The sequence below is a fragment of the Aulonocara sp. 'chitande type north' Nkhata Bay genome, linkage group LG23, assembly GCF_057382095.1.
Source record: "Aulonocara sp. 'chitande type north' Nkhata Bay isolate Kocher_YH1m ecotype deep benthic linkage group LG23, A_spYH_male_GT1.1, whole genome shotgun sequence".
Lineage (NCBI taxonomy): Eukaryota > Metazoa > Chordata > Actinopteri > Cichliformes > Cichlidae > Aulonocara > Aulonocara sp. 'chitande type north' Nkhata Bay.
The window spans coordinates 11,373,742-11,386,087 of NC_141365.1; the positions used below are offsets into that span (position 1 = coordinate 11,373,742).

At 41.9% G+C, this 12,346-nt stretch overlaps 1 protein-coding gene across 1 annotated transcript in view; it reads left to right on the forward strand.

The window, feature by feature from the left end:
• Positions 1–12,346, forward strand: part of wwc3 (WWC family member 3) — a 41,500-nt gene that overhangs the window by 20,135 nt on the left and 9,019 nt on the right. Inside the window, exons 3-9 of the mRNA XM_086283899.1 lie at positions 4–204; positions 600–676; positions 3,387–3,466; positions 7,304–7,433; positions 8,819–8,962; positions 9,128–9,201; positions 10,909–11,157. Of these exons, the coding sequence (XP_086140025.1) occupies positions 4–204; positions 600–676; positions 3,387–3,466; positions 7,304–7,433; positions 8,819–8,962; positions 9,128–9,201; positions 10,909–11,157 (955 nt within the window). The remainder of the gene's footprint in view (positions 1–3; positions 205–599; positions 677–3,386; positions 3,467–7,303; positions 7,434–8,818; positions 8,963–9,127; positions 9,202–10,908; positions 11,158–12,346) is intronic.

Genomic DNA, 12,346 nt, shown 5'->3' on the forward strand with positions numbered 1-12,346 from the left:
CAGAGACCACCCAGATTGAGAACCCGCGGACTCAATGGCGGCAGGAGCAGGAGCACATGCTGAAGGAGTACCTTGTGGTGGCCCAGGAGGCCCTCAAAGCCAAGAAGGAGATATACCTGGTCAAGCAACAGCGACTGGAGCTGGCTCAGCAGGAAATGATGCTCTTCCACGAGCTCTCTGAGGACAATCGCTCCATCACCAGCAGTAAGACGCACAGATGTCCTTCACTCGTCTGATAGTGTACACCATATTTTGTTTTATAATAAGATGCACAAAGGAGATGAACAGAAAGGAATGAAAATGGATGCGAAAAATATGAGCCTGAAGCTCTCATGGGAACCAAACATGACCTTGGCTGACCCAGTTATCTAGTCTGGACATGTATTACTGCTGATATCCCTTTAAAGACTTTTGGGAGGGGTGCAGGTCTATAGAAAATTTTCCAAATCCTCCCTTTTAACTACCTCCACCCAATAAACCCTGACTCCTGCCAGCTGTCACACACACGGTGTCCAGGGGGCATCTGAGAGATGACACCTTAAAATCATCACGGCTAACTAACTCGAACCTGTCTGCTTTTCCTTTCTGTGTGTCCACAGCGGTCTCTGGCTCCTCCTCAAACGCGAAATACGACCCTGACCAAATCAAAATGGAAATAGCCTGTAGACGAGAGCGGGTAAGTCATTATCGCAGGAGAACAATGGGCTGCAGTGAGGGGCCCTTTTGGGCAGAGAAAGGGGCTGGGGTGTGGCCCCTACAGGATACAGTGGCTCTGGCCTGGGGCCTCGGGAGGATGAGGATGAGATCATGAAGGGATCAAGCTGAGGTCCCTGATGGGGTTATATAGGACATTTCTCTCTGATCAGTACTATGGGCGAGGGTGTTTCTCCTGCATGAACAACATTTTAACCTGAAGTGTTGAGTAAGGTGTAATTTTGATGTTACTGAAGAAATCTGTCGCCAAATCAGAGAAATTGAGTTTCTTTAAAGATTATATTGACAAATTAGGCAACGTCCATAAATAAACATATTTACAGTGATTAAAGACCAGATAACTCAGATTTCCTGGTAATCAATGAAGGTCAATATAATCTGTGTTAAATATTAGGATTAATTTATGTGACCACCATCATTACAGTAATATCAATGCAATCAATGAAATAGTTTTAGACTGATTGGAACCTCTTGTATCCACTTGTAACTCTCTATTAAGAACTTGCAGCACGGTGGTTCGCACGGTAGCCGCACAGCAAGAAGGTCCTGAGTTCAATTCCACCATCAGGCCGGGGTCTTTCTGTGTGGAGTTTGCATGTTCTCCCCGTGTTTGCGTGGGTTCCCTCCGGGTACTCCGGCTTCCTCCCACAGTCCAAAGACATGCAGTTAGTGGGGATAGGTTAATTGATTAATCTAAATTATTAATAGGTGTGACTCTGTGCGTGAATGTGAGCACGAATGGTTGTCTGTGTCTCTATATGTTGGCCCTGCGACAGACTGACGACCTGTCCAGGGTGTACGCCGCCTCTCGCCCAATGACAGCTGGGATAGGCTCCAGCGACCCTGGAGAGGATAAGCGGAAGCGAATGGATATTTAAAAACTAATATGACCTTAAAAGATACACGTGTTCATTTCCCTCTCCATGTTGTTATTATTCTTGGACTCTACAAGCATAGCTTTACATGATTTACTGTTTACAGTGATCTTGGTTTATTTTATACTGGGCCTTGGTGCACCTTATCACCCACAGACAGTATAAAAGGTGGATTGAGCTACTGTCATGTCACTTTTTGTCTTTTTTTTTTTTTTTTTTTTTTTTTTTTGAAGCCTCGATGAGAGTTTTCTCCATCTCCATCGTAGTTGCCGCAGACCGGATCTGATTGTGAGGGGCGGGGTCTGACCGTGAAAATGCCCATCCATTGGGTAACGACTTGTGATTGATGGGTTTTTAGACATTGAGTTTCCTTTCTATAACACAGATAATCCTCCATCTGGTCGCCTTCAGAAAGAAGGCAGAAAGCTTCATCCCTGTTTATACTGTCTTTGCCATCAGCTCACACTCTGGAATGAATTGTTTAGCCCCTCCCACTTTTAAAACAGACTTTCTGCTGATTGGTTGTCTTTTAAAAACTGAGGGTTTTAACAGCATACGGGTGTAGCTGTGTGCCTGAGAGGCTCATATTAAAGCTGTTTATTCTCATTGAGCTCGTAGAGAGCCAAGAGTAGGAAAAAACTTGTGGAACTGAGAATTTAGAGCGGTCTGAAGACTGAACTGTTTCTTTCACAGAGATTCCTTCTACATAGGCGGACCTCATTTGAAACAGTGGGATGTTCAATGAGCGCATGCTCTGTGGTAACTGTAATAACTCCCCTCTGTTAACATTCCCGTTGTCAGCATGTTTTCTGACACTGTCCCAGATATGAACAATATTTATTGGAACAGGTTGGCAGCCTGTTTAAAGCAACATCATCTTCCTTGTAAGGATCTGAATATCGTTCTAGGTTTTACTTATGGGATGGAAATGGTATCTGTGTTGTTTATCGATGTGGCCCTCATGAATTTGTGCACACACCGAGGAAGAAACGATTGCGAGGAGAAAAAAGGGCCCTTAAATCAGGAAGATTCTCATTAGGCAGATGTAAGATCACTGTGTTTGTACTGCATTCAGCTCGCAGCTGTAGCTGTTAGTGCAAGAAAACTTTAGTCAAAGCAGCCACAGCACTAACATTATGCCCAAAATATGTTCAAATAGGTGAATTATTAAAAAAAAAAAAGACCTTCTGTGCAGTTGAGGTTTAGGGGAAACTATCCATAGGGACCTGTTTGTTATAACAGGCTCTAAACATGTTTATTTCTGCTGTAACCTGGAGTCAGCCTCAAGTGGCCATTAGAAGAGCTGCAGTTTTTTGACTTTGTTGCTTCTGTGTTTAAAAATAATTCAACAAACATCAGATAAATTAGAATAATGCCTCTTTTTAAAAAATCTTGACTCCCTATATATTGTATTACAGGCCTTCTCCTAACCTTTGATTGTCTCTAAACTTGGTAAATTAAAATTCACGTGCCCTCTGTAACTCTGAAATTGTTCCCTTTCCCTATTTCATATTAAAATAATATTTTTAAAAATCTTTAACTGGGTCACACTTCACAGCCACCATATCAATTATAGATTTCTATTTTTCTAAACCCTCTCAAGCACAAAACGCCTCAGTGTGTGACCCTGTGTGTGTGATTGTGTGTGTGTGTGTGTGTGTGTGTGCGGTCCTCTATATAAACATAGCTGAGCATTCCTGTATGTGAATAGTCGTGACTTGGCACTTTTGGCCGGTGTCGGTGGTGAGAGAAGCCCATTGTGTGCCACGCTAACCCGGTGCTCGCTTCTGTCCGCAGCTCTCCCGACTGAAGCAGGAGCTGGCCCAGGTGAAGCAGGAGCTGCAGTATAAGGAAATGGGAGTGGAGACCCTGCAGGAGTGAGTGTTCCTCTGCCTCTGTGTGTCCCAGGCCCACCCTTCCTCCCATGGCCGCCTTTCTCCTTCCTACAACACTCGGCCTTGTTGCTCCCCACCCAGCGGCCTTTTCCCTTTTTTATTCTTTCTCACACTGTATGTTTGGTCTCATCCTTTAGGTTCCTTTAAAACCTTTTCCCTTTCCTCGCCACACTTTTATGTTGTCTATATTGTTGAACAGAGCTTTCAAATTTAAATATTATAATCTTTTAAAACAGTTTCCACTCCTCACAGTTTAGACACGATTTCGTTTACCTAAGACTGATTCAAATTTCAAAGATTTCAAGCAAAAAGGCCTTTGACTCATTTAAAAAAGAAAAAGAAGATATTTAAGTTAATAGGAATATATTGTGATTTAAAGTAACTTTTCTCTATTATTCATTGTACTTCTAGTTTTTGTTGCTTTTCACACACATTCACATGGCGTCTTCCTGTGCTGGGAACATTTCTAAGCAGCTCCAAATTTCATGTTAGAAATAGAAGCTCCACCTCTGAGAGGAGAAAAAAAGAGAGAATGTTTCAGAAAAGGCAAATGGAGGGAGTTTTTGATGGAAAAGGGGACTCCACCTCAGGAAGAGGATGCACCAGTGGAGTGCAGAGAGCCAAGGCTCAGCCTGGAGAGGAAGTTGTTCCATGGAGAAGGGGGGGTAGAGGTGGAGGGGGTGAAAAGGGGGGGGAGGTGTGGGCTTGAAAGCAGTTTCAAAAACACAGAGATATCTGGCAGCAAATTCCTCTGCACTTCCTGAGTCCTGGCAAAGAGTCCCTTATCTCTTAGATAATACACAACTCAAGTGATTCCCAGAATAGACAGGAGAATACACAGCTTGCAGAAAACGGAGACGCATCCTCTTCTTGAATTTTTTTTACGTGTGTGTATACGTGCTCATATGCATGTTTATGTCTTTGTTAGCCTTTGTGTATGTGTGTGCGCGTCCCTTTGTTCCCTCTGGGTCACCCGGTAGGGCTGAGGCCATGAGGAACCCTACGGCTGTTGTTTTGGGGTTGTTTTTTTTTCCTCCAATCTCAGCTGTTGTCAGCGATATAGCTAATTGTTCTCCACGCCATGTCGCATCAGATAAAGCAAACCAACAGTTTCTGGTGTAGAGCCCTCCTGCTCTTTAATCTTCATTGCTCGACTTAAAGAATTCAGGAGTTGGACTTAGGAGTTTTAATCTTTTGGACAGTTTGCCATACAGACGTCTCATCTGTTCTCCATCTTATCTTGATGAATTTCTCTGAATTTTTGGATGCTTCACATGCTTCCTCTGACCTGTTTCTGTAGCCAACATCGCAATCAGCAGCTCTAAGAATTGAACTAAAATAAATGTAAGCATATATGATGCTGTACGGCACGGGGGAGGTGGGGCGGTTCAATACAGCCAAGCACAGAAGGGTGGGCAGTGTCCTGTTTTCTGCTAAACACATAAACCTATAAACTCCTCGGCCCTGCCAATGGGCCGGGGGGAACAAAGCAGGGCTTGTTTTGGGAGGAAGAGGCAGGGTCGGGTGGATGAACAGTACCTGCTGTTGAAGGAGAGTGAAGGAAGCGGGTTGTGGCGAGAGGGGAGGCCACGTGCCAGGTCCACTAACGGAGGAGGCACGGTCCTGTGCTCTTCCAGCTCCCCACCAACCAATCACCTACCTAACCACACACACACAGACTAGGGATACAAGATTTACTCTGCAAGCACGATGAAATGCGCAGATAGGTCATATTTGGTGTACTGTGATATGTTTTTGTTTATTTTTTAATGTCATGATCTGTAGGATAAACCCACGCAGAGATTTCACCTGCTAAATCAGGGAGAGCCCAAACAATCCCTGATTATTGAAAGTAAACGAACGGAGCCTTTATACCAGTCTGTCCCATGCAGTTTCAGTATTTCTGAACTAACCACAGTCTAAAGAAACACTTGACTCATTCATGAATACAATACAGTAAGACTTCAGATGTTCATCAGATTATTTTGTGACTTTACTCACCACTGACAAGTTTTCCCAATACAAAGCACCGTATCTTGTTGTGCAAGTGAATGAGAGATTCATTCCTAATTTTAAACTACTTTAGATACAAATAAGAAAGTAAAGGTAGGTAAGAGTCAGATTGGTGATAAATAACAGTTCAGTAGAGCCGATTAGCTCTCATTCTTAATCCTTGTGCTTCTTTTGGTAATTACTCTTATTACTTTTAGTGTCCGAAATTAAATCCATTTCAGTTTTATCCTGTCTTAAAGTCAAAGATGAACAAAGATGCTTGAAAACATTAACATAAGTTTAAACTTTTAGTTCTGACATCGACCTCTATGGAAGCCCAAAAATGACAGAAGACTCATGAATGATTATCAGAAAAAAATAATATATTTGTTTAAAAATCTTTTTATATTATTAACTAATAATGTTCAGTTTGCGGGCTTCATATATCCATCTCAACCTCACTTAGAAAATCACCGACATACATGATGCTGATATACCTTTAGTTTAGTTTATTAGGACCCACGTTAGCTACAGCCGTGCAGCAACTTTTCTCCCTGGAGGTCATAAAGGGAAACTTTACATTGTTACAGTGCAGCAAAGCTACTTAGAGACGTAGCAAATTAAAAAAGCTGTAACTCCAAAAACACACACGAGAACACAAGCTTGTTAAAACCGTCGGACCATAAAAAAACTGGTTTGTCTTGTGTTGTCTTCATAGCTCAGTTCATTAGTTGGATTGAATTTGATTTTCAGCAGATGTCTTTTCAAACATCTTTGATTTTAAGCTTTTTAAGAACATAGGAAAAATACTGAAACCATGAAGGTTTGCCCTCTGGGACCAGGGCTTTCAGAGTGTGGCCTGTGGGTTAAAGACTGCCCTTATTAACATTTTATGGGGCGTCCATGAGTGCATTTAATTAATTCACAGTTCATGTCATACTGTGATAAAGAAACAAAACACAAGAACAAGGTGGCATTTCTCTTCACATTTAACTATTCTAGTGTTACCATCACAGCAGGCTTCCCTTCATCCACCAGCTTTCTACTGCTTATCTGGGCCCTGTGCTCAGACCTCTCTCCCACCATCTCCTGCAGCGCTTTCATGGGGATATTGAGTCATTCCCAAGCCAGGAGAGGCATATAAACCCTCCAGCATGCAGTGAGTCTGCCACAGGCCCTCTTCCTGGTAAGTCCAGGAACGCCTCACATCAAATGTGCTGGGAAACCACCTCCTCCTGCTTTCAGTTTGGAGGAGTAGTGGTTCTACTCCTGAACCCTGTCTCTAATGAACATCCCAGCTGCCCTTCAGAGGAAGCTGATTTCTGCCCTTTGGTTCTTATTTTATTTTATTTTTTTTTTTTTTGGTCACTACCCAGAGCTCATGGCCATAGGTGAGGGTGGGAATGTAGATCGACCAGTAATTCTGAACAGCTTCCCTTTCACGCTTCGCTGGCTCTTCCTTATAAAAATCAGAGGAGTGTACACATCACTGGTGATGCCACACAAACCCATCCCCATTCTCCTGTCCTTCATAAACAAGGCCCTAAAAGCCCTCCCATCACAGGGAATTAGTCACATGGGCCTTCAGTTACCCTGACAGTTACCTTTACTGTCAATGAATGTAACAGCCACTTTAAAGTAAAAAAAAAAAAAAAAAAAACCCAAACAAACTACAAAACAACAACAAAAAAAATCAAAATAAACCACATTACATGCCACTCGGTCATAATGTTTCGAGAGCCCTTGCTGTACATCAGAGCTTCATTATACTTTGCAAAAGCCAAGAGTGTCTTAGCAGATATAAAATGTGTATTTTTTACCTTCCAGGATTGACAGAAAGATGTCCTCCAGTCAGACAAACTACAAGCTGGACGAGGCTCAAGCCATCTTCAACGAACTGCGTAGCATCAAGAAGGCCATCAGCACAGGCGAGAAGGAGAGGCAGGACCTCATCCAGGTGTCTCTTTTTTCCCCTTCTTCTTTAAAGATCATGTTGACTTGCTAGCTTCAGAAGTTCTCAGTTTTTTGTTTTTTTTTTTGTTGTTGACATGTTCGATACTGACCTCTAGTGTCTGTCAGCCTCTGCTACTTCGCCTCATTGTCTATTATTAAAGCACATTTCCAGACATCTGAATCACCCACCAAGTTTCAGGTTTTGTCAGCAAACCAAAATATACGACGCAGCAATAAATTGTGAATAATCGAGCGGTAACAGGATGATAATGATGACCACATTTGCAGATGCATTTCCTGGCAGCATCACGATCTATTTTTGAGCACGCAGTGGAGGCAGATGACACTTTTTGACATATTTTTTCTTTATCAAAAGAAAAATTCACACAAGGCATTTAAGAAAAAGCAAACGATCAAACGTTTATCATACAAACACGTTAAAGCACCTACTCACATAAACTAAAACGGAGGCATTTAATTTGGCTAAAAACTCCCTGTAATAATTCAGTAAAAACAAACTCTGCATGATTCACAATAAACAATTACACTGATAACAGAGAAAGTAAAAAACGGTCTCCAGACCTTTTCAGACTTGTCTTCTTTGGCCTTCAGTATTTATGTTATTCTTTCTAGTAGAAGGTTTGATGTTAACTTTTATTTTATTTTTATTTTTTACCACTCTGGCTGTGGGGGCATTTTCCAAGCTATCTTTAAGTGACCGTAACTGGTGACCACCAAAGAAATTTGAACCTTTTTTCTTCTTCTTTCGACTGCTTCTTTTAGGGATCACAACTGCAGGTCATCTGAATCCATCTCACCTTATTCCTAACATCCTCTTCTGTCACACCAACCCTCTGCATGTACCTCCTTCACTATGTTCATGAAATTTCTGAGGTCTTCCTCTTTTCTCGCTGTCTGACAGCTCCATATTAAACATCCTTTGTCCAATATGTCCACTGTCTGAACTGTCTCAGCCTCTCTTACTTTCTCTCAGTCTACTCAACCTAATCTGTCCTTTATTATAATGATTTCTTGTCATTCCCAATGAAAGCTTTAATATCTTCAACTCCTCCAGATGCGCTTCCTGTCTTTTCGACAGTGCCGCTGTCCATAAACCGTACATCATAGCAGGTCTCGCTAACATCTTGCAGTGAAAATCAATAGAAGCAAGACGGAGTACACCTGTGTGAATAAGAAAGAAGCAGGCCGTTGTTCCCAAAGAACAAAAACTACTCTTGACTGTTTATTAAAATGAAGTCATATCTCTAACATATCCCGGTATAAGTTAAATAAAGATTATTTTGAACTCTGAATCATCCGAAGGTTTGAATTATTTAAGAGTATAAATATGGAGTTGGAAATGAACATAACGTGTCCTCTTTCTCACAGAGCCTGGCTAAGCTGACTGTTAACTTCCAAAGCAGCTTGTCGGTGAGCGATTCGGCCAGCGAGATGGCGAACAGCACTGGGACCGTGGGTGACAATCTGCAGCAGTACTGTGACACTGGCTGTCAGACTGACATCATGGGGGAGGTAGGAGACGCCGCTACACCTCCCTGTCTCACCCTAAATTAATAGTCAGCATCCCAGATGATGAGTGTATTACTTTATTTAACTCCCTGCATAAATTTGAAGTGACTAAAGCCAAATAATCTGATCGTATCGTGTAATCTGGTCCATTGCCTTATTTCTCTTCAGTATGTTTCCCAAGACTCCTCATATTTGGTGGACAAAGTGAAACTGAACTGGCAGTACGAGGAAGCCAAGAAAAAGTAAGTGTGCCTGGCTGTTTGTTATTCGTACTACTATGACACACCAGCAGTGGGAGGATGTGTTATGAATAGTATTTGCGCCCGGTGGACGTGGCTGCTGAGCGATGTCTGGCCGGCAGAATGAGCTGGGTGGTCACATTCTTGCCTGGCCACGCTGCTGCTGCTGACTGTGTGCTGCCTTTGTGCACACAGCCAAAGGGAGAGGACTGCCCACGGCCAGCCTCCATGTCAAACCCTGTTTCTCCGCAGGGTGATTTAATATAGACACTGTTTGGCTAAATATATCCCAGCTCACCCTATAGCGTAGACCAACTTATATGTTGGCAAAATCAACACTGGATAAAGCATGGAATTCCTTTACATTAAAAAAAAAAAAAGGGTGCTTACGAATTCAGCACAGGTTCGTCCAGTAATTTGGGCTGTAAATGTGACTCAGGCCACTTCGGTTAAATCTATGTGTTAGTTGGTCACCATATCAGGATCTCTCAAAAAAATCAAGGGAACATCTCTCACTAATTCACTGAGGACAAATGTGATGATGTGACAGCAGTCAGTGGAAATTCTCAACTGTTTGAAGGCTGGATTCAAAATCATATCAATGATTAAAGTGAAACATTGAAATCAGAAGCTAATCCAGCTGATGTCGTCATGTGTCCCAGTACTGCGTACCAACCCTACGTGCCTATATGCACTGACACGCTTAAGAGGAAGCTCATTTAGGTCAATTGTATCTGTGATGCTGTTCTGGCGGATTGCGCAGCTCATGGCCATAGGAGAGGGTCGTTAAACGAGTAAATCGGTTTTGCTTTCACACTCAGGTCATGCCTTATCCAAACTATGTGTCATTATTATAAGAAAATTAAATTACAGTGGAAATTATATGACCCAGTTCACAAAAATGACAGACGGTGAGAAAATCTAGAACAAACTTCTGATGTTTGTGTTGTCTAATGATTCCTGGTCAGACAGTCTTCCAGCTATAAAGAGGTTACAGCAGCAACATCCTGAGTTATTACTTTGGCTCGATACACATTAAAAAAAAAAAAAAAAAAAAAGATTCATGTTGCTGTTGTGACCCAGCAGCTGTAGTGCCAACCATGACATCAGGAGGGGAAGAGAGGCAGGGAGGGAGGGGGGAGACCTGTGGAAACTTGCATGCTCTGTCACTGAGTCACTCTGTCTCAAATCCATCTCACATAAACACAGTTATTTCATCCAAGCTGAGAAATCACTCTGTGAGAACCCAATTAACTCTGAGCAAACATCTGGATCGTATACACCTGTAAGAGCACTCGCTGATGCAGCAGGTAGCTCGGGCAGAAATTACAGACACTGAATGCTGTCATTATAAATCACAGCATGAAGCGTCAGCAGGGCTCAAGTGTGCAGTGTTAAGTGGAGCCGATTGTACGTGTGTTGCTATAAACACTTGTGCAGAGTAAACAGAAGCTGTACATAATGCTGCAGGTAGCATTTATTCAGCAGCCGCTCATAAAAATATTAATATGGGGCCACAGAGGTTGTGAATGTGAGTGTATGTAAACTTTAAACCACAACTATTATCATGAAGTTCTGAGTCTGAAAGACTGATTTTTTTTAAATTTCTTCTTAATCATGGTATGTGAATTTAAAGTGAACGTGAAATTTACGATGTAAAAATGTAAAGGGTTTATACAGCATGTGTAATCTTTCCCGCTCCTCTCTCAGGGTGCAGAGCATACAGCACCAGCTAGCACAGCTGGACAGTGAGAGCTGGTCGGGGCGGGCCGAGGCAGACCGCGACCGGGACTTCTTGCAACTCCTGCGCGAGAAGGAGGCCCTCCTGCAGGAGATCATTCATGTCAGCAAGCAGCAGCACCTGCCGGAGAAGCTGCTGGAGCTGGAGGAGGAGCGCTCCAGGCTGGAGGAGGAGGTGCAGAGGGCACAGAGCTCCCAAAGCCAGGGAGCCAATCAGAGGTGAGAATGATGACAGTGTGCTCTCTTACTGTATTATTTGTTTATGCATCTTAAATTTGCCTGTCAGAGTGATAATTTACAGTCAGGTGCACTTTAATGTTATTTAATAAATATTGGGTTAATAAGTAACAGTTATCATCAGAACACACCAATAGCACCATATTGGATATATAATAATAAAGACACCTGAAGACTCATTCCACATTCAAACAGATGCCAAATGAAGCCAAAGGTTACTTTGTGTCATAAATGAAGATAATCTCAAGGTGAATGGTCTCACCATAACAGTAGTCAAGCGATCGAGTAAACAAAATGTGTATCACAGTTCAAATTACAACTCTTTATACAAACATTTTCATATTTATGGAATAAGCAAGAAAGACATAAAAACAACAAAACAAGAGAAGCCACAGAGAAACAAATGGAAAGAAGTTTATAGCAAGAAAATATAAAGTCATATAGATGGAAATGCTGAGATGTCATATGGTCCTCTCGAGTAATGGAGCCTGTGAAGTGCCGCCAGTTTTTTTTTTTTTTTTGTTTGTTTTTTAAATCAGCTTGCTTTACCTAACACGTCATATTGTTCTACATCCATTAAAGGTACTTGGAACAATAATTTGTTGACACTGTATGAACTGAGAGTGGTACACATTGTGTTTAAATGTTAACAGGGCATCAGTATTTCCAATCTTTTTACACTCATTTGGAAATTATTATCTTCTCTGCCCCATCATCGCCTCCACTGCCTTCATCATAGCTGTCATATGTCTGTGAACTTAGCAGCCTGTGGGGTTTCTTTTTGTATCAAGGGGATGCACATATACTCACATACTAAAATGAAAAGCTGTAAATCCATCATCATAAATCGCAGTGAGCTGTTGGACTGTGTGTCCATTTCCATACTACATACTAACTGTCAGCAGGTTTCCGTATGTGGTTTGTTCACACTGGAAAAATGACAAACCAAAGAAAACTCAAAACAGTTTCCATGCAGAAACAATTTGTTACTGATATTTTTATTTATTGCCCGCTTTGTTTCAGCTTTTTATCGCACAGTTTTTAAACATTTACTAAAACCTTTTAGAATGGGTTTGAAGTGTGTATAAAAATGAGCTGATCAGGGGAAGGATGCCTCAAATAACTCTCCTTACATGAAACCATAACATAGTGTATCTCGTTCACTATCAGA